Source organism: Phalangium opilio, unplaced genomic scaffold (genome assembly GCF_054372755.1).
Source record: "Phalangium opilio isolate 3A_F unplaced genomic scaffold, DU_Popi_V2 ptg000329l_1, whole genome shotgun sequence".
NCBI classification, from domain to species: domain Eukaryota; kingdom Metazoa; phylum Arthropoda; class Arachnida; order Opiliones; family Phalangiidae; genus Phalangium; species Phalangium opilio.
Window position 1 is genome coordinate 5,151,124 of NW_028324226.1, and position 23,757 is coordinate 5,174,880.

General features: G+C 35.0%; 1 protein-coding gene across 3 annotated transcripts in view; it reads right to left on the minus strand.

Annotated features, from left to right (window-relative positions):
• The window catches only part of LOC149610469 (uncharacterized), a 103,651-nt gene that overhangs the window by 9,680 nt on the left and 70,214 nt on the right, over positions 1–23,757 (minus strand). For all 3 annotated transcript variants that reach the window (XM_089859473.1, XM_089859472.1, XM_089859471.1), the window contains 6 exons: positions 13,375–13,421; positions 11,960–12,062; positions 8,246–8,287; positions 5,919–6,006; positions 1,845–1,922; positions 1,514–1,715 (listed from right to left, as the gene is read on the minus strand). In XM_089859473.1, coding sequence (XP_089715599.1) covers positions 1,514–1,715; positions 1,845–1,922; positions 5,919–6,006; positions 8,246–8,287; positions 11,960–12,062; positions 13,375–13,421 — 560 coding nt within the window. The remainder of the gene's footprint in view (positions 1–1,513; positions 1,716–1,844; positions 1,923–5,918; positions 6,007–8,245; positions 8,288–11,959; positions 12,063–13,374; positions 13,422–23,757) is intronic.

A 23,757-nucleotide genomic window follows, 5' to 3' on the forward strand; every position in this document is an offset into this window, starting at 1 on the left:
GACACTTTCCACACAGTTTGACTTATGGCCGACTATTCAGAAACATATTTTAAAAAGACTTCATAGAACCGTTCAGTTATAGTATTTCTCTACTAAGACACATTCTACTTCAAATCTTGAACTAAGAAGTCCTCCAGAACTATTTATACTAAGTCAAACCAGTTGTTATGACCATTAACTATCAGTTAAGTCGAAGGCTCGAAGCGTGGGTACCTTGCTATAGTAATTATCGTAAATCTTTTGCGACCCTCAAAAAGTATTGGATTTATGAACTTTTCAAACCTCAGTAACAATATTTATTAGACGAGGTAATTTAACTTTGACAAATTCGGTCCTTTCTTGGTAACAATTACATTTGTGAAAAGTTTCTTACCTAATCGTAGGTAGATCTGAATCATCATTACAATCTTGAAAAACTAACTGTACAATTACATTACGTATGACTTAGGTATGCGGATCAAGTTATCACACGACAATAGAAACAACATAAGCGCATTACCATTAAGTTGATACAATTTATATCAAGTCACGATTCACGAATTGTAAAAAAAAACTTCAATGTCTCAATAATCACTACTTCCTATGTCGACCACACACACGCAAAGTTAATTTAAATTATACCCGATATGAACGCGACCTTTTCAAAGTCAAATCAAGCATGGTTAATAAGCTTGGCATTTCTGTACCCTAAGTACCTTTGATCTTTTAGAATTGTACCTTAAGGTTAAGCAGCGACTAAAATCAAAATTTTACGTTTCAGGGAGGTCCTCGTGGCTCTAAGTTGAAAAGGTCACGTTTTATAAGTATCACCAGAGATAATTTAGCAAGAGGAGCCGTAGCTTAACCATGAGAATGTGTATATGAATTTGAACATTAGTTTATAAGATATGTTCCATAAGTATGACACTATCGATACTTCGTAATGCTAGAGACTTACTGAGAGGTAGTTCGAGAACGACAAGCGAGAATTGACTACACTCGGTTTTGCAGGACTTCCATCTTCCTAATTAGTCTGTACTAAGCCTATGACAGAGCCTCACCAGGCGTCGCTTTCACTTACGTCACTTCATGACAAGCTCACAGTAACCAGTGAAAAACTTATGAAACATATCTTATGAACTTATGATATAAATCAAAGCCCTAACTGACTTATAATCAAAGGCCCAGCCCAGAAGGTTGAAAATTTGCAGGGACGTTGCTCTTATGTAGTAGGCAAGCACTAAGAAAGATTTTTCAATCCGCCGCCATCTTGAAAAATGGTGTTCCGAAAACTAATAAAAATACCCGACAGGCAACGCCAGGTGACTTTGCTACAAGTTTAATATAATTAACTTGAATATACAACACATTTAAACCAAAAAAGGGCATAACAGATAAGCCAAACCAAAAATCAAATTTAGTTCCCTAAAAACTTCAAAGTACCTTATTTCAAAGAACTAACTTTCTATTCCCCTTTCAATTTATCTTTACCGTTATCACGACATTAAATAAAAAATAAAGAAACATGTCTTACTTTGCAATCGTCTCCGTAGAATAAAGGCGCATTTCGAATCGGTGGTCACGTGACTAACATTTACGTCTAAATCGGAACGACGCAATAATTCGCGAATCAGATTCATCTTGATGCAAAATGGGAATTCATGTCCGACCAACGGATAAGGACTCTCGTCCTTACCCGTTCTCACCCATAACTGATAGTCTCGCGCCTCTTCATCCTTCATTAACAAATACAAGTAAAAGAATTTCATTAGATAAAATATTATCGAAGATAAAAAAATCTTTTCTAAAAAAAATCCGCAGGGGTTAATGTTAATTTATGATTGAGAAATAAATGTATAACTTACTGGTAAAAAGAGCTGTCGAAGGACTAGTCGAACGCAATCGAGGGCGGTGTGAGAGTTGGTGATTTGCAGAGTTTTTACCTGGAAATGAAATCATGGAAAAAAATCTAGATTATCGATTTTATTTCTTGTTTAAAGGAAGGGTCCAGGTAACATAACATTATACCAAGAAGTGATATCTAGTTTATTAGTGAAAAGGTATAAATTCGCCGCATTTCCAGTCCAAACGTAGGTCCGGAGTTAATCCCCGCCTGCCTCTAAACTACAACCAGCATCTCATTGGTTATTGAAAACTCACGTCAGCGCCACGCGAATGACGAAAATTACTTGTATTTTCCGACTGAGGAGAGACAAAATAGCCCGGCGTCCTTTTACGTCCCCCCTTGTATTTTGAAAGGGGGACTGGGACTATGGCGCGCGAATACTTAGGCATCTTAGACATTCTCCCTACTAGATATCACTTCTTGGTATAAACTTATGTTTACCCGAACTGTTCCTTTAATAAAATTATTTCAGAAATTAATCGCGACGGTTTTGAACAGTTCCTGTCACAAAAGGGAAGTATACACGAAGCATATTCGGGTTTCGTAGTTTTTGGGAGGTATCAGGCTCCATCTTTAATGGGCGGTTAATTACACGAAGATATTATTTTAGAAAGCCCGGCCGCAAATCATTCAAACCGCACCAACCGAACTTTAAAAGGAGATTTCTTTTTAATTAAATATGTCAAAAATTAATTGGGCCAATATATTTTGAAGTTTGATATATTAAAGGGAGGGTATGTATGAACAAGACAGATTCATGGCACGCAGGGCTCGTAAATTTCTGGTAAATTAAGAGCATGGGCCTGTACAGGTGACGATAACGCGTTTATGAACTTTGAGTAAACTACCTTATATTTATTATTGGGAAAGGCAAACGCAGCTGATGCACACGGTAAGCAGTGATTCTATTACTACTAGGCCTAGTCGAAGTTAATTATTATTTTAACTTCATATGACATTACAGAAGTTTCAAGCGTTTCGAATGTTTTGTTGGTCTCTGAACCTCCGGGCTAGAATTTTTTCTTTGTTAATCGAAAGAGCGCATAAAATAATGAATATATCAATTGGAACTATGTTTCTATCTACAATATTAGAAAAGATACACGAAATTAAGTTTCCGTAATGGATGACACTACGCGTTAGGCTACTCCGCGACGCACTGGCGAGTACCTCTATTGGACGAACACGTCAGGTGGTACTAGGCGTCCAATAGGGAGAGGTACTTCCCAGTGCTTCGCGGAGTAGCCTAACGCGTAGTGTCCATTACAGAAACTTAATTGCTGGTATCTTCTTTAATATTGTAGATAGAAACATGGTTCCAATTGATAACATTCATTATTTCATACCCTCTTTCGATTAAAAAAGAAAATATTCTAGCCCGACGGATCCATTTAAGTAGAGTAGGATTAGGATTACCCTGGATACGGGCTTTACTCTGAGCAAAAGTGCGCGGCAGAGTAAACGCTTCAACAGGGTACAGACAGGGGTCACGGTATATTGGGACTAAATTCACCTCGCAGTTAACTTCGCAGGTTTTAATTAAGTAATCGTTGGGCTTAATTATATAAAATGCACAACAATATTGGAAGAGATTTGCATTTTTGAAAGGTTTCGCCTTAGCAACATGACAAACAAACTTGACGTAGAGAAACATTTAATTATTAAGCTCCACCCTCGGCTGAATTAGGCCTATTAACCGACTTAAAACACGTAACACATTTAGTTCCATCCGTCTACTGATGTATTTGGTTTACTTAAAAGTGTGATTTATTATAGTAGAGTAGAAATCGGGGTATTGTTTAAAATCGCAAATAAATAAATAAAAAAAAAAAACGTAGCACCAAAATCGTCCATAAATTTTGGTCGCCCATGGCCTTATTTTGTTTACAACACGTCATGTCAATTTAATCCAAGTCCATACGCGACGCAACCATTAATAAAGAGTAATAGTAAAGACTGTCCGATAAACGTCCTAAAACCAACTTCTTTCCAATTACACGTCACTCTACGAACGCGTATCGAATTATAGATAGGAAATGGGCACCCCAATGCCAGGGGCTACGTATCGTACACTAAGCTATAGTAAACGAAACAAAAATGGCCTCAAGCTGAAACAAAGAAGACGTCGTGGGACCACTCTGAAGTGATTTAATGAATGAAAAAATGTTCCCGATGAGAGAAAGAAGAGAGAGATCGCGGATGTTTCAAATTTTACTATCCCTAGCTCTAGCTCTTGGTATAGATAAGGATCTATAAATTTATTCACCTATTTTTCATTCGCTAATTTGTTTCTTAGATCTATCTTGAAGAAGTTAGAATTAGAACCCGCCTCAATTTCCAACACTCGAAGCTAAACCGCCAAAAGAATGTCGGCCACTAATTATAAATCGACTTATACTATTAACAAGTAACTTGCAAATGGTCCAAGAAACAGAGAGTTAGGCCTAATATAAGAAACGCCTTATTCAGTGTTCACAGATTTTACATCTTGCGTTAAAGCATAAGTTTATAAGATATGTTCCGTAAGTTTGTCACTGGTTACAAACTGGAGCTTGTCATGAAGTGACGTAAGTCATAGATTCGAGGTAAAGCGACGCCTGGTGATTGGGCACTGTCAAAGGCTTAGTTACAGGCTAAATAGGAAGATGGAAGATCTGCAAAATTAACCGAGTGTACTCAATCCTCGCTTGTCGTTCTCGAACTAGCTCGAGCTGTAAGTCTATGGCATTTAGAAGTATAGGTAGTGTCATACTTATGGAACATATTGTTATAATAGACTTATAATAGACTTCATAAAAAAGTAACTAGACGAGATAAGAACATGATAGAACAAAGGTCATGTTAAAGAAGTTATATAAACAGACGTAGGTGTAATCTCACCAGTTAGTATTAGTATGTAGATCGAGACTAGAGTTGACTCAATAAACTATGTCGTTATAAAGCGTTGCCTTTGACCTAACTCCGTACCGTAATACATATCTTATAAACTTATGGTCTAGGCATGATATTATTATTATCCTATTTAGGAAAGATTGATAACAATAGCTTGCCAAAAACAGGTACTACAGACTTTAAATGCCCATTCAGACTACTAGTAAAATCTAATCGTTAACTTCGGTTTATTTCACTGTTCAGACGTTAGAGCAGACGATTTAAAACGAGTCGCGTTTATGATAAAGCCAACCAATAAAGTCAACTATTTTCTACACTTCATGCTCCCTTTAACTGCTCATTTTCAACGGATATCTTTGAAGTAAGATATCAGACCTTTGGCACGTTTTCAAAACCACACACAGGAAGTTACCTAAGTTTATATTGAAATCTCATTTAGAAGAAGTAGGCCTAAAAGGCCCAATGAATGAATGACTTCATGATAATGGAATTAATAAATTATTAAAAAATTTACTTGATTCACAATTACAAAAGTTGGCAAAGAGACCACCATACTATACCACCGATGGTTTTATAATTTCTTGGGGGTACTGTGCGCATTTATAACGGCAAAGGAAGGCAGGAAGCGTGAGTAACCCAAATTAGTCCGAAAAGGAACCGGCGTTTCCATTTCGCGGGAAAGAAATTGAGAACGCACGTGACAGTGATAGTAGCGCGCCGAAATAGAACTCGCGCGGTTTTTCCAAAACCGGGAAAATTTTTACCACTCTAGTCTATAGGCCTACATTTAAAATTAAAACCAGAAGTGATATCTAATTTATTGGGGAGAAGGCATAAATTCTCCTGATTTCCAGCTTTATCTCCAGTCCAAACGTAGGTCCGGAGTTAGTCCCCGCCTCTAAATTACAACCAGCATCTCATTGGCTTTTGAAAACGCACGTCAGCGCGACGCGAATGACGAAAATTACGTATTTTCCGACTGAGGGGAGGTGAAAGAGCCCGGCCTCCTTTTGCGTCCCCCCCCCTTGTATTTTGAAAGGGGGACTGGGACTATGGCGCGCGAATACATAGGTATCTTATAACTTCTCCCTAGTAAACTAGATATCACTTCTTGATTAAAATTAAAAGGAACAAAACTTACGTATTCTTGTTTGGTCGCGGCGTCCGAATATGAGACGTGAATGGACGAAGGTGATAGACCCTCGTTCTCTTTCGCCTCGTGAACTAACCTAAGAATAAAGAAAATTACAATAATTTAATAAATGTTTTTCACAGTACATTTTTTAAAAAACAAAATGGTTAGTATACTGCGATTTTAAACTCTCAAAATAGCTTTAATGCCTCGTTCACACTTATTCATTTTCAAATTAAATTATTTCAGGGTGTTTCTGATAAGTTTGTCATAAATTAAAGGGGATGTTCTTTGGGAAATCGATTTTGAGTCGAAAGTGTAATTTCTATGACATATTGCCATAGGGGTCACTGTTTTCGAGTTATGATTTGAGTGTTTTAGGGATGGCCCCATAATTAAATTAGAAATCATTGTCTTAATCAGTTTCTTAATTAAATTTAAGGGGTCATCCGTAAAATACTCAAATCGTAACTTAAAAACAGCGGCCCGGACGGCACAAAACCATAGAAATTACATTTTCAACTAAAAATGGCCCCCCTCAATTTATGGCAGACTTATGTAACAGCGAAAAATTAGCCAGTGCGAACAGGGAACAGAGTTTATGCTAACAGCTGCATGTAATTCTATGGATTAAAAGCGTTCAAAATCCTTCGAAATTTTATGAAAAGAATTATATGGTTATACATAATTCGCCAATTTTGAGTATCACGCGATTTCTGCCATGGTAAAGCGATTTTTGGCTATGAATTTGGAGATATTATGAAAATATAATTTATATTTTGTTATGCTTGTAGACTGAGGGCCCAAAAAGTTGTTCAACCTCATCTTAATTGCAATGATTGGTCTTTTCATTCTAAACGGTTCTCCATCTCATGGGCTTTTCTTTTGCCATTTAATAGTTCTTTATCTCACGGTTTTTCATTTGAAAGTTGTCAATCTCACGGGTTTTCCATTTAAAAGTTGTCAAACTCACGGTTTTTCCATTTAAAAGTTATCAAACTCACGGTTTTTCCATTTAAAAGTTGTCAAACTCACGGTTTTTCCATTTAAAAGTTGTCAAACTCACGGTTTTTCCATTTAAAAGTTGTCAAACTCACGGTTTTTCCATTTAAAAGTTGTCAAACTCATGGTTTTTCCATTTAAAAGTTGTCAAACTCACGGTTTTTCCATTTAAAAGTTGTCAAACTCACGGTTTTTCCATTTAAAAGTTGTCAAACTCACGGTTTTTCCATTTAAAAGTTGTCAAACTCACGGTTTTTCCATTTAAAAGTTGTCAAACTCACGGTTTTTCCATTTAAAAGTTGTCAAACTCACGGTTTTTCCATTTAAAAGTTGTCAAACTCACGGTTTTTCCATTTAAAAGTTGTCAAACTCACGGTTTTTCCATTTAAAAGTTGTCAAACTCACGGTTTTTCCATTTAAAATTTGTCAATCTCACGGTTTTTCCATTTAAAAGTTGTCAATCTCACGGTTTTTCCATTTAAAAGTTGTCAATCTCACGGGTTTATCCATTTAAAATTTGTCAATCTCACGGTTTTTCCATTTAAAAGTTGTCAATCTCACGGGTTTATCCATTTAAAAGTTCTCAAACTCACGGGTTTATCCATTTAAAAGTTCTCAATCTCACGGGTTCATCCATTTAAAAGTTCTCAATCTCACGGGTTCATCCATTTAAAAGTTCTCAATCTCACGGGTTCATCCATTTAAAAGTTCTCAATCTCACGGGTTCATCCATTTAAAAGTTTTCAATCTCACGGGTTCATCCATTTAAAAGTTCTCAATCTCACGGGTTCATCCATTTAAAAGTTCGCAAAACTCACGGTTCATCCATTTAAAAGTTCTCAATCTCACGGTTTATCCCTTTAAATGTTCTGCGTCCTAGCTTTCCCAATTTAAATGAATGAAAAGACCAATAAAAGAAGCGATAGATACCTGTAAACTGACCAAATGACGTTGAAGAAACTTATCCAAACTCTTAAGTCAACACCAGTGAATATTCCGCAAGAAAAGAAAACTTCACAATGACGCTTTGAAAAGCACATGCAATTATAAACTAAATAACTTCCTTGTGGAAATTAAAATTCCACGGAAAATCGAAACAAATTAAAACCACATATTCCCAAAATTAACAATAATTTAAACCCCAAATATTCTACAAATTTGCGAAATTAATATAAAACTTCGATGGAAATCGGCGAAAAGGTTTCCCGGTACCGTATCAACACCAGAACGCTACGAATATTTACAGACCGCAAGCTAACATTGTATAACACTTACACGAAACGGAAGATAAAATGTTATAAAGTAATAAAGATTGAAAACACGATGACACTTACTGTTCGAGCCTGCTCTTCCATAAAGTCCTGCTTGGATGAGATCTGCGTAAGAAAAAAGAGAAACCGAGAAAAATTTAATGATGATCGGTTACGCGTCATCAATCTCGCTAACTCATAAAAATAATATCAGTTTTTCTTTCAGACACCAAATTTTAAGGGCAATTAAATAATCGACCAAAAAAAAAAAAAAAAAAAAAAATAAAACCAATTTGATAGTTCTCTCGCTCAGGAAATACGCAATTATTGTATCTTCATCTGTCGAGAAGTATTGAAATTGTCAAGTCTGGGCCTAGGGACATACATACACAAGTTGAAATTCTAACCATGGTCTAGTTCTCGTAATTTGTGGCTTCCAGGGGCGGAGATTCGCGAGCGTAAAGTTTTAATTAATTTAATTATTAGTAAAGAACTAATATTCTTCAATACTTTCAATAATAGATTATTTAGAATTACCTAGGAATAAATTATTATTCGATTTTTTGCTTTATTTATTAGGGCTTCGAATGTAATTTCTTAGTTGGTACTGTATAACACAAATTAAGGGGGATGTTCTTTGAGCGATTTTGAGTCTAAAATGTATCCGGCCACTGTTTTTGAGTTCAGATTTCAGTGTTTTAGGCATAACCCCTTAATTAAATTAGAAATAATTGCCTTCCAGTTTCTTAATTAAATCTAAAGGGGTCATCAGTAAAATACTCTAATCTTAACTTTCATAGAACATATTTGACTCAAAATCGTGCAAGAACACCCCCCCCCCCCCTAATTAATGCCAGACCTATCAGAAACCTTCAAAAGTGTGTATGGAGAAAAATATGATCCACTGATTTAAGAAAATAAATAGTAAGTCAAATAAGATCTAAAATATTATGAGAGACAGTCACTTTAAATTTTAAGTTGAAATATTAATTTTTTCTCGGCCATTTACATTTTCTTCTCAATAATATAAAGCCACATTAACCCATTTTACGTGCAGAACTATTTGCAATCATTGCAAAAAAAAACTATTTAACCGAAGGTACAAATATTTATGTTTACAGTTGAAAAATTGAATAGGAATTTAGGGTAAGAATCTCTCCTAACTGGGTAATAGATATTTTGACATTTAATGAGGCGTTACAAAAGATACTACTATACCCGTCCCTATACCGCGACCATCTAATCAGAAATAAAACTTTTTTTGGCGCAATAAAAATGATATCATCAAAATTTCTGAGAGAGAGAAAAAACAAACAAACATGGATTTAAATATAGCGATGGAGTTAATGGACTGTTTTGGTGCATAAAACCACATCAGAATAAAATCTATGACGGGTAAATGGATGAAAATCAATTTTAAATGCGTTTCTGATGTAGTTATGTGTTAATATTCTTGTTACTATAAATATGTGCAATTTCAAGAATTCACCATCATCTTAGGACAATTTTCGGAACTCCCACGCCTCTCCCTGACCATTTATGGCCTCTTTTGAGGTTAGAGAAATTTTGGTCGATTTCAGAGCCCCTAGACATTTCTTTGAGAAATTTTGGCCAATTTTCGAGCCCCTAGACATTTCCTTTAGAAATTTGGCCTATTTTCGAATTCCTAGACATTCCCGTGAGCATATTTGGCCTACTTTCGAATTCCATGACATTTCCTTAACCATACTTGGCCTACTTTCAAGCTCCCAGTCATTCCTGTGACCATATTTGGCCTATTTTCGAACTCCTAGACATTCCTGTGACCATATTTGGCCTATTTTCGAACTCCTAGACATTCCTGTGACCATATTTGACCTATTTTCGAACTCCTAGACATTCCCGTGACCATATTTGGCCTATTTTCGAACTGCTAGACATTCCCGTGACCATATTTGGTATATTTTCGAACTCTTAGACATTCCCATGACCATATTTGGCCTACTTTCGAACTCCTTGACATTTCCTTGACCATATTTTGGCCTATTTTAGAACTCCTAGACATTTCCTTGACCATATTTTGGCCTATTTTAGAACTCCTAGACATTTCCATGACCACATTAAGCCTATTTTCTGACTCCTAGATATTTCCATGACCACATTAAGCCTATTTTCTGACTCCTAGATATTTCCATGACCACATTAAGCCTATTTTCTGACTCCTAGATATTTCCATGACCACATCTGGCCTATTCTCTGACTACCCAACACTAATTTTGGGTCTACTTTTGCAATTAGAAGACTTTACCTAAACCTTAAAAGACCAAATTCAAATTCACTAACATTCCCATTTCCCGACTATCCCAGTCCAGCGGAAACTTAGCAACACTGTACTTTAAGTGAGGTTGTTCGTAACAGTACTCATCAACTTGTTAACAACCCTCGTTTGGATCTCTTACCTTAAAAGAAAAGCTAAGATGTTAAAAATACAGAGGCGTCGCAAAGAAAACGAGTTAGGTATATCTGTAAAATATTAATAGCGGATTTTTACAAGACATGGGCGTTCAGAAGTGATGAGCCGTTCCGCTTGGCAGATACACTCTTGTAACTACACTTAAGGGTTCAAGGTCGTTGCAATTATTAACCAGGTAGAGAAAAAGAAGAGTTGAGAAAACTGGCTTCCAAATTTTTGGGCAGAAAGATAGATAGATGTACGAGAGAGATATTAAACCCAACATTAAAACTATTTAAAATAATATTAAAACGCTTATGATAGCGAAGTGTTTTTCTTTTTAGAAATTTGTTGAGAAGAGTTCATGTCAGTTTAACTTTTATGAATCTAATGAGACTGAATAAAGTCCGTTAAACTCAAACTGGGAGAGTTTCAATAAATAAATCACTTAATTTAATTTAAATGAAATGCTTATTGTTCAATACTAATGATTTTTCAATAGAAGATATTTTTAAATGTATATACAGGGTGTTTCTGATTAGTATGGCATAAATTAAGGGGGATGTTCTTGAAGTCGAAAACGTAACTTCTATCTCCATTTTGTAAATTGCCCTAAGGGACACCATTTTCGAGTTATGATTTGAGTGTTTTAGGGATGGTCCCTTAATTAATTTAGGAATCATTGTCTTTCAGTTTATTAATTAAATTTAAGGGGTCATCCGTAAAATACTCCATCCAATCTTAACTTAGAAACAGTGGACCGGACTGCAAAATGGCATAAAAGTTACATATTTGACTCAAAATCGCACAAAAACATCCCCTTATCCGAAACACCCTGTATGTTTCTTAATAGTGAAGAGCTATTCAGAAATGTTTACAAAATATTTTAAAATTTAATTTTAAACTTATATTACCCAATTTTTGATAAATTATATCGAATAAATAAGAAATTTCGTATTTGAAGCTTTAAAGAAATCATTAATTATTATATATTTTCAAAATTGAGATGCGAAAAAAAAATGCTTTCAGATTTAATTTTCCTCATCCACTTAATTCTTTCACGTCGTCTTTAAGAAGTTAAGTTTGACGTTTAATTATAAAACTCGTTACAATTTCGATATTTATTTATCTATATTTATTTTACCAAGATCTAAACTAATAAATAAATAAATAAATAAATAAATAAAGTAAAGGTTTAGGGGAAATTAAAACTAGTGAAATGAATAGGGTTAGTACGATTGAATACCCCAAAACATCCTTAATCGCGTTATTACTGATTTTAACTTTTTAAGACTTAATTTGTGTCTGAATTAATTCCCTCAAATTTTATAAATACTTAAAAATAAATAAATAGATTAAAAATTTACCTGAAAGTGGCCACGACGTTGGTAGTTGGCCAACCCAAAACGAATGAATTCTCTGCCGTTTTGGCCACTTCGGATATCTCCTCGATACAATCGGAAATCCACAATCCTATGAAAAACATTAGCATGTACAAAAATGGGCCAAGCCTCGCCTCGTGCCCTTTCCGCCGTAAAACGTTCTGAGATCCCATTTAGAGCCAAGTCTGCCTTTTCTTCTCATTCAATCGCCAATTGAACAATTATGTTATAAATTAAGTCCTTTTCCTAATTAATAACCAATATTCTTTGACTCTATCATAATTATACATCTTTGTTCGTATCAAAAATATCGTGACTTGGCAATCGAGGGTAAGTAATATTAAAAGGAAGTCGAGGGGATATTCACAAAATCGTTGCTGATTTTAAAATAATCGAAGGGATATTCACTAAATCGTTGCCGATTTTAAAATAATCGAAGGGGATGACCTGCGCTTGCCAAGTCACGATATTTTTGATACGAACAAAGATGTATAATTATGATAGAGTCAAAGAATATTGGTTATTAATTAGGAAAAGGACTTAATTTATAACATAATTGTTCAATTGGCGATTGAATGAGAAGAAAAGGCAGACTTGGCTCTAAATGGGATCTCAGAACGTTTTACGGCGGAAAGGGCACGAGGCGAGGCTTGGCCCATTTTTGTACATGCTAATGTTTTTCATAGGATCTCACTTCTTTTTGTAGACCCTCTCGTTATACTTTGATAGTTATATTAAAACAAGACCCTCTCGTGGTACTTCGTTTGCCAATATAATCGCTAACGTTTGTCCTTATTTACGCTGAATTACCCCTTTCGACCCGCAGAGAATATGTAATAAAGATTGTACGCGATATCCTAATATAAGAATGTAGCATCAGTTACGACACATTTCTTTTAAACTACTACTCTTATTAGCTTTAATATATATTTAACTTTCGGTTAACTTTGGACCATTACGTCCTTTCATAGAGAACACACACTATTTCTGTTGAAAAGACGGCAGCGCCATCTAGTTTTAAAATAAAGAACTAAAGAACAATTTTATAAAAATTTCGGGATGTTTTAATTTTTCTGTGCTTTATAAAATAAATGAAAACTAAATCCTGAATTTTAAGTTTCTATCTACCCTAGAAGTACCTTAGAATTTTGATGATCGGTGAGTGAGTGAGTGAGTGACAAAATAAGGCAAATTTCACCTTCGATATTTCGAAAAGTATATAGGGTAGGAACTTGAAATTTGGAAACTATAACTAGGATTGACAGTCCTCGCGGCAAGCAAAATTTCAGACTTTTACCTATACCCATCACGAAGTTACAGTGGGCTTAAAAGTGTCGTGAGTTGCTTCGAGAAAAGGGTGTCAGTGCTCGACTTGGCTGGGAGCACTGCCGTGCTCCCAGATTCGCATATCAACACCTTCTCTTTTAATTTATATGTTCCGGATGGTCTAAAAATTTCAAAACACAATACGTCGAGAAAAAAAAAATTAATTAAATAAATAAAACGCAAAATTTGTCGCGAAAAATTAATTTATAAAAAAAAATTATAAATATATTAATCCTGGGGCCAACAGTATTAAAACATTCACTTAGAAAAGAAAGTAGTTTTTTGGAGATTAAAATCGGTAGAAGAAAACGCCTTCCTCAAATAACACAGTCAATAGCTTTGCACTTAGGGATAATAAAAAAAAATTGAAAAATCGTCGGTATATCTGTTTTACAATCGGCAATATTCCAAAATAGAAGTTGAGAGATAGAGATAGGTCAAAATAAAAAAAAAAAATAAAAATTCACTTTCACTGAAAAATTGCTCTCGGAACGCACACACAAACTGATAACGTCTAAAACCGTGGCAAATTTTTCAAACCTAACCGCTGATAAAATAGAAATATTTTCCAAAATACGGTAGATAAGCGTTTCAAGCCCGATTCACAAAAAAAGGTAATATTTCTTATTCACAAATTTGACGAGTTGGAAAATAAAAAAAATATATATTTTTAAAGATAAACTTTTTTTAATATTTTTTATTATTTATTCAAAAAGAATTTACTACGCCCAAATTATTCACGGTTCAGTTAGTTAAATAAATAAATAAATAAATAAACACACGAATTAATTATAATATATTACGGATATAAATGCGCGTTGCGTCTAGTTAGATTCGCGAACAATATTAGACTGAAGAATGTTTTAATTATATACAATATCAACTTTTAATATTATTTTTTTATTTTGTCACATATTTTAAGAGGGGGGTTTCGCAAGGTAATATTTAATATTACTAAGGTTCTTTATAAATGAAAATTAAGTAAAGTAAAATGCCGCAGTCAATATTTTCGGGGTTACGCTATACCAAAAAGATTTAAAGGGGGGGGAAGGCATATAAAGTTTCCAAATGTATATGCCTCGTTCTCAAGAGACATTTTTTTTTTCAAAAAATTGGGAAATATACTAAATGGGAAACGTTTCGATGAACAAGTTGGTTAATAGTGTGTTAGGGGAGTTCACGTATACTTGAAAATTAAAGTATATATATTTTTGAAGTGGTTTGTTTGTTTTTGTGTTTGTTCTTTATGCATATTTAATTAACAATTCGATAATTAACGATATCGGCAAACTGCATGGCTGATATCAGTAACACTAGGGGTAGGAATGGTTTACAAGTGTTTTGGTTCATTTCTTTTCAAGATTAAGAGGGATGGAGGCTAGTCATTAAGGCTGTAATTGTGTAAAGAACGAACAATTCTAGGTCATTTAAAGTTTTACCTTTATGAATAACCCCTAATTAAGCACGGATTTATTGAATTTGAAAGTTATTAGCTATTTAGGGTCTACAGAGACAGAAAACTTTTCTTGGTTTTCAGTCCAATAAAACACCAAGCTTTGTAAGTAACACTCTTTAAAGTGCTTAACTTCGAAAGCATGATAGGGACTTGGAAATAGATAGCTTGCAGTTGGAGGAGGAGCTATAATTTGTGAGATAATTTACACGATCATATTGCTGGGTTGAATGCAGGAGGAAAGCTGAAATCCACCAATATGGCTACCAGAACTGAGGAGGATCTAGCCTAGCATTCACCCTTTTCGAGCTTAGCTTGACCCCAGCACCATTATGGTAAGTTTTCTTTTATAGTATGTATGCTATTTAAGCCCCTCCTCCTGGTATGTATGTTTTTAGTATTAATGAAAGCTAGCGTGACGTTGCATGATGTAGTACCGCCAAGCACCTATGGTAAAGTAATTATTCAACTCAAAATTATTCAAATATATTTATAATTTTGAATGTTTTTCAAGAAATAAATCGAAACTTAAGTAAGGATTACTTCAAGGAGCCAGTGAAACTTGTCGATGTAATAGTTATGAAAACAGACTTACGTCAGCTAATTCTACATAAATTACTACATCTACATCATCATCAATCTCATTATCCCCAACAAATATAACTTTTATTTTTAGGGGAAAAGGCTAAATTATAAAGACATTCAATTCAAACAGGTAGTACAATATCACACAGACAGACAGACAAAAAAGAAAAACTAAATACTCCTTATCCATAACCTTATTTTTCCCTCCCCAGCATAAATAAAGTAAAAAAAAAAAAAGAAATCCAGTTTTCTTAAATCACAAAACCCTTCGCCTTCCTTACCTCCCTTTACTATAAAATTGTATAATGATTTAACGAATTAATTAAAAATATCTAAGCTTATATAGAAAAAGAAAAAAAAAATGGTAAAAATTAAAACCAAGAAGCAAGGTCTCTCTTAAAAGGAGTGTGCCGCCACGTTTGGTCTTCGGTGTTCCACCATGTCCGCCTTCCGGCAAAATACAGGTATATACGAAAGAAAACCAATACAGAGTTATAGAATAGAACAAGGTCGGTCGGTACTGTACCAGAAAAGACAAACGTCACCCCTTCCGTCTACTACGTATGGCCCCTATTCCCCTATTTTTCCCCATTCCAGAATTATCATTAAATTAAAATTAAGTCGTCGTTTCGTTTCTACGCACAGAGATCCTTTGTCGAAGGTGAAAGTACTAAAGAAATATGTGGTCCGTCAACATTTAAAAGGGACTCGTGCGGGGTTGCTTCGATTTTAATTACCTTACGCATAAAAGATTCAACAGGTCTTGCTTATAGTTGCTTAGCACATTTTATCTTATTAGTTGTCAGAAATAATTTTAACTTACAGCTTTAAAAGGGATATTCCGGGCTAGATTTTATTTGTCTATTTCAATCGAAAGAGCGTATAAAATAATGAATATCATCAATTGGAACCATGTTTCTATCTACAATATTAAAGAAGATACAAGCAGTTAAGTTTCCATAATGGATGGCACTACGCGTTAGGCTACTCCGCGAAGCACTGGGAAGTACCCCTCCCTATTGGACGAATCCGTCAGGTGGTACTAGGCGTCCATAAGGTGTACTTCCCAGTGCTTTGCATGAAAGCCTAACGCGTAGTGTGTCCATTACGGAAACTTAATTGCTCGTATATTCTTTAATATTGAAGATAGAAACATGGTTCCAATTGATAACATTCATTATTTTATACCCTCTTTCGAATAAAAAAGGAAAAATCCAAGCAAGCTGTATCCCTATAATAAGGTTGCCACGAAATTATCGGAATAAATTTCCCTGACTTTTCCTCACCCATTTTTACGATTTTCTCTGACGTTTATAGGCCCAATTGCTATTATTTTAAATATAAGAAGGGGTAATATAATTAAACAATTTCGTTTAATTCGCATTTTACGAATATTTAACGTGATCTCACTTAAATGGCGTTTCAAACGTCACCCAGCTGGATGGTTGAAACGCGGATATTTTAACAACTTCTTTGTTGAAACCCTAAAGAATCCCTGACTTTCCCTAACTTTTTTGGGCAATTTTGAAATTCCAGGTTTCAGACTTTTCCAGGTTTTCCTTAACCTGTAGCGACCCTGTAATAATCTGAAATAGAATTTAACTCCCTCCAAAAATACACCAAAACTTAATCGATCGAAGCCAAAATCAAACCATCTGATAACAGCTTTGTTCTTCACAAATGTTAAAAATTTTCAACGAGTTCGAACCAACCGTTTGTCAATTATCGCAAAAAAGAGATGCCCAAACACCCACATAAATAAGAAAACATACTCAGAAAACCCCAAGCATAAGGAATTCCAAATAACCAACGATCATACCAAGGTGCTACACGAGTACATAAATTTTATTACATTACAAATACTCCGGTTTGAAGGTATGTATCCTTTTTTAGGCAGTTCTTATTTTTTTGTATGGACAAGATTGATCAACTAGGGAAGGTTTTATCACCATTAAAAAGCAACCGCCTTATACAATCTATCCAAGCCCCTCCGGGGTCAAACGAGTACAGAAACCGCATGCTCGGTTCTTCTATTTCCTCCGAGAAAAGGACGTAGACATTGCACGCATGAAGATAGGATAAATGATGGTGTAGGCTTAACACTTAAGTCTATGACAAACTGAGCGACAGACGAATTATGAGGGATTTTTTTAAGAGAGGGTTGGATTTATTTTGAAGGTTTGTGTTACCATCTAAAGCGGATTAAAAATATTTAGGATCTCTCGTTCTTCTTTGGTTTCGAACGAATGGTTATGAATCTATTGATTTCAATCACTTGTATTTGTAACTTTAATTGACAAGAGCTAGAGTCCAAGAAATCGTCAAGTCAGGCTTTGATTTTCATAATATCTTTGGGCCCTCGTGTTCATACAACAGCGTAAGTTCATAAGATATGTTCCATAAGTTTGTCACTGGTTACAAACTGGAGCTTGTCATGTAGAGACGTAGGTCAGATTCAGGGTAAAGCGACGCCTGGTGAGGCGCTGTCAAAGACTTAGTACAGACTTAGTAGGAAGATGAACTGCAAAACCGAGTGTAGTCAGTTCTCGAACTAGCTCGAGCTGTAAGTCTCTAGCATTACGAACGAAGTATAGGTAGTGTCATACTTATGGAATATATCTTATAAACTTATGATTTCAGGTGTACTAAATAAAGTCAAGTTGGCCTTTCTCAATCCAATTTTGAAATAGTAGCGACGGTATAGTGGTTAGTTAAGTTGAAGCAACCCTTAATTTTAAAATTTCCCTGAAATTACCCAGAAATGTACAGTTCTTTTTGGTTGACCCATTCCTGGTTGGATATTCATGGTTGAAATGAATAAACTAGAGCTGATAAAATATCCACACCACTGTTTTTGTTCGAAATCTTTTCCACGAACGTTTATAGCACGATTTGCAATTCTACCCAGTTAATGAAAATTTATAGTGGCAATTCCGGAGTCGGTATAGTTAAAGTATCCGAAAAAACCGTCAACGTAAATTTGACGTAGCAAATCTTACTTTATTCGAGATAGACAAATTCTCATTTGAAGCTAAACGAACAAATATATTGTCTTATGTTTGCAACTAAGAATATACAGGGTATTTCTGATAAGTCAGGCTTAAATTAAGGGGGGATGTTCTTTGGGAAATAAATTTTGAGTTGAAAATGTGTAATTTCTATCTCCTTTTTGCCACAAGGGACACTGTTTTCGAGTTAAGATTGATATGTGATTTAGGAATGAAATTAACTTCTCGAGTCAAAATTGATTTCCCAAAGAATATCCCCCTGCCTTAATTAACGCAATTCAGACTTATAAGAAACACCCTGTATTTTTTTAATGAAAAAAAAAATGTCGCGTGAATTTTAATGAGTATCGTCCTTTTGGTATCGTTTAGACTATTTTTAGACTGCAGTCAAATTTAACCCTGTAGAATATCCGAAACGACAAAACGTCAAACTTAATTTAGCGAAAAATATCACGAAATGTTTTTAAAAGACACTGACTCACTCAGACTGTTGACGCACGGGACCATTATATCCCGGTTTAACTCGTTTAAATATAACGTTAATTAACAAGAGACTATATCCAGAAAGGCACTAAAGCAATCGGGGTCACGCCGATATTATAATATCGATTCCTCCTCGATATTTGTTCTTTCGATAATTATCGGTCAAGATAAAAATAGGATATACCTTCTTAAGACAGGTGAAATTATAGATATAACTATAATGATAAGGGGAATAAACATAATAGTGTACCACGCCCCGATTAAAATGTTTATCTTTTTTCTCTTACTTCGTCTTTATCAAGAAGTGATATCTAGTTTACTAGGGAGAAGGTATGAGATTCAAAAGTATTCGGGCGCCATAGTCCCAGTCCCCCTTTCAAATTACAAGGGGGACGTAAAAGGAGGCCGGGCTTTTTCGCCTCTCCTCAATCGGAAAATAGGCAATTTTCTTCATTCGCGTTGCGCTGACGTGAGTTTTCAAGAACCAATGAGATGCTGGTTGTAATTTAGAGGCGGCGGGGATTAACTCCGGACCTACGTTTGGACTGGAGATAACGCTAGAAATGGGGCGAATTTAGACCTTTCCTTCTCCCTAGTAAACTAGTTATCACTTCTTGTCTTTATCTTATATGATAATCAGCGGCTATTGAATTTCTAGTAAAAATTTTAGGCCCGGTTTCACACGCCCGTGAGATGTCATTGACCATTATAACGTTTCTAATCCGGATTCGTTTTCCAATTGACCTAAAACCACCACCGCCACTTTGCCCCTTACTCGTACTCTACAGACAACAATACTCCTTGTTTGGGAAATTCAAGTATCTAACAGTTGCTCATGCCATGATCAGCCAATTAAACTAGTTTGGAACGTGACGATTTATTTACTCGATTTAAAATTGCCGGCGTGGCTTTTATTTTTGCCTTTCATATAAAATTCGCTTTGTCTATTTTGATATTAATGCATCATAAGTTCATAAGATATGTTCCATAAGTTTGTCACTTGTTACTGAAAGCTTGTCATGAAGTCACGTAGGTGAAAAATCATCGATTCTTCAGCCTGGTATGGTGCTGTCAAAGGCTAAGTACAAACTAATTAGATAAATTGCCTGTAAAACCAAGGAAATTAGGTCTAACTGATTTTTTCAAATAATTGATATTGTATAAAATTTTTAATATCTGGAACTTCAGTCATTCCATTTTGTTCACTAATCTTTTACACACAAAGACAGTTTTTATTAATTGAATAGGATCCAATCAGGATCGTGACTGGTAAATTACCTAAGTAATCTTCTGATTTTTATAATGCTATAGTTATTAAATTACCGATTACCAGTAACTCAGCGTAATTGGTGTACACGCTATAATTTTCTGTACTTGCTAGATTACACGCAATCCTTATATACCCTTTTTACAACCTAAAATTGCTAAATGATTACACGTAACTAACCCCTAATCAGTAAGTGTACAGGGAATCTGATTGAACAGCCCCTTGTAGAGGATTCATAATTTTTGTCAATGAATATTTTTAGATATTAACTATTGACTATAGTATTTACACGGCAACCGATTTATGAATAAAACGTCTTATAACGCTTGAATAATTCAGTATTTTAATTTTAACCCCTGCAGTTGCTTATCAATAAATAGCAATATTTGCATATAGGGGTAAATAAGTGTAGTCCTCTCGAGTCGGAGAGGCAAATTTTGGTTTCCCAACTTGTTTTAATATTTGAATTAGTTAATTATTGTTTGTAAAAATTATGGTAGCTTCGTATCTCCATACTCTTTGCGACAGATAGCTGAGAAATACATGTTCAGGAACGATTCCAGGTTTCGAATAATATAAATAAAATTCCCATTTCAGTTTCCCTGGGCTGGGGTTTTTACCATCAGATCTAGACTAGTTTCAGGTATTCGTGAGATTGGAATGGAGTCAGACTATACTCTGATATCTTTATTTTGATTATTGCTCTGCTAAGGTTAAATTTTCTTATCGTCTATTGCTCCGATGTTTTGTTACGATACGGAATGGGGCTCGGAAGAATGAAGAGAATTTCGGAATTGGCTTGACATTATCGATAAGATCGTAAAGAACATTTTTTATGCCAAGCCTCTCTCTAAACACTAACCCTTTCGATACTTCTCTGTGGGTAAAGATTTAACGAGAAACGAAAAAAAAAAAATGCCATTTAGAAAAACAAGAAAAATTACGATTTCGTATTGTTAAGATCTACGTGTGTCAGCGTATTCCCAAAAATTCCTTCTCTTCTCTAATGCTTACTATACATGAAAGGGGGTGGGCAACCTCAGTATCGAGACCAGCGAGCACGAATCGAATTTTTGTGCTCACTATCGAGATATACAAGGGGGTTGATACATTGCCATCCGTCTCCGCGCACTCTCATGATACAAAAATACTACTGCGCAGGCGCCAAAAAGCCAGATGGAAGCCAAAGTTGTACCCCGTGTCTTTCCCTTTTAGTTACATCGAAATGCTCAATTTCAGGTTGAGTACAAATCGCCCAATTGCCATATCTAAAAAATGGCAAGCAGATAAGAAATTTACATATGCAGTTCACAGTTCCGTTTGCGAGAAACTGGTTGCAATCCAGCTCCTGTTCTTCAAAACAATGGCTAAGAATCGTTTAAGCCTTTAATTGTTCTCGGAAAACGTTTTAATTTATGGGTTAATCGGTTAAATAGTTAGCAGAAAACTCTGCCTTCCATCTCGCTCTTGCTTTTTTTGCACCTGCGCTGTAGGAGTTTTAGACTATGAGAGTGCGCAAGGGCAGAAATGGATCAACCCCCCTTGGTATGTCCTGATACTAGGGGTTGCCTACCCCCTTGTTCTCTTTCCCTGCTCCTAGTTAAATAAATTTTCGTGTATCCCATCTCCACAAACAAACATACACACTAAACTCGGTTTCTATAACCTACGTTGAGATAATACATTCACATGCAATGCTAAAAAATAGAAACTACCTTTTACTGAGAACGTTCTCGTATTTCACGCGAAGAAAATGCAGATAAAATAAAGACTCCACCTTAAATTCCACCGACAGGCATTTAAAGATAGATAAACTTATCTTCGGAAAATAGTTAAAATATTTAAAGCGTCTACGATCTACCACACTCGGTTCTTTAATTGAATAAAGTTGTAAAAGGATTGTGAGAAAAATATTCTTAGGATAAGGTTTATAAAAAAATATTGTAAACTACAATATACGTACGAGTTATCTACGTTTACTAAGGCTATTTATGCAAATGCAACGCATATTTTGTATGAAACTCGGTATGCTAAATAGTAGATCTACGGAATTAAACTATAAGGGGTCAATGCTTGCAATGTGAACGTTTAAATTCCGAGCCACAAATACTTGAAGCGCTAGTGTTAGTTGTTCAATATCTGTAATTACTCACTAGTCTATAATTTTGATAACTATTTTTAAACTATAAGGGGTCAATGCTTGCAATGTGAACGTCTAAATTCCGAGCCACAAATACTTGAAGCGTTAGCGTTAATTGCTCATTATCTGTAATTACTTATTAATCAATGGTAATTGAGAACTATTTTTAAAATCAAAGGAACCTTGTTTATTTCTAAAAATTCTAATAGGTCTGAAATTTAATATATCGATTTCATCTGTGGTAAAAAGTGATTTTCACAATTGTGATCTATTCCATACAGTATAGTGAGTGGTCTTGCCTATACGTTTATGATAACGAATGGAATGTTTGTATTTAAAACAAAAACCTAGAAACTAACTAACTAACCAACTGGGTATCAGAGCAGTACTCCGTTTGGTTATAAAAACTACCAAAAAACCTGTACTGTTAAACATTACTAAAACATTGCATCTGCCAGTGGTATGGCACGATCTGAACAATGCTGCACAGGTGGATTTATCAGTATAAGCGATTTAACTTGGTAAAATTAGACTACAATGAAAATTAACTTTATAGATAACGTACTTAGTTTCAATTTGAAGTACAAAATATTTTAAAACTTTTCAGGGTTAATTAAAAAACACAATACGCAGGTCTACCCTTTTTTCATGTTCGTATAAACTCTGTTTCAATTTGTTTGTACGCTTTCCAAATTAAGAAAATAAGTTGAACCAGGAATACATACAGCTACTAGGAATCATAGTGTCCCAATGAATCCCATATTAATTTCTTCACGGGTTTTGTGGGACGGACTTGAGAACTTACTATCCGTCACCCCTCATAATTTTGACGTCTTTCTAACTATGATTTCATTGGTTAGTAGCAACGCGTGGTCAGGAGCCCGAGGTCAAGGTTCAGCGTGGCAGCGATATAGATCATTCGTGAAGTAAAATTCGTCATACATTATGATAAGTCTAGCTCTTAACACAAACTCTGCATAAATACGTTGAGAAAATGGCTACACGTAGATTCTTATTATCAATAAGTATTCCTGGCTTAACCAAGTGGGTCAAAAATCTAGACTGAATAACGTGTGCACCAAATTTCCCTTAAAAGCCATGAAAAGATTTGCATTTTTTTGTCCATAGACTCTCCTAAAAGTCGTTACATCTTTCTTTATTGATTACCTTATCATCACTATCGTTTTTGTTATAAAACTTGACCCGTTATATAAGGGGTAAAGATTTTTCGTACGTTTTTTTCCTTCACAAACATCTCGCTGACGAGATATTCCCATAAAAAAAAAGTACAAAGACATCGGAGTTGAGGAACTAAATACTTTTTAAAAACTCAAATTCAGTCCAAAAAAAGGGTTCGAGACAAAGTCTCCTAAAACTAAAAAAGACCTTATACAATTTTCCAAGTCGGGCGATATCAAAGAACTTTCCAAAAGAGATAAAAAAGAAAAGTAGGTTACCAAGTCTCGAACCTCGAAAAAGTTTTAAATATTTCAAATTTTGGGGGGTGAAACCTTGACGGGT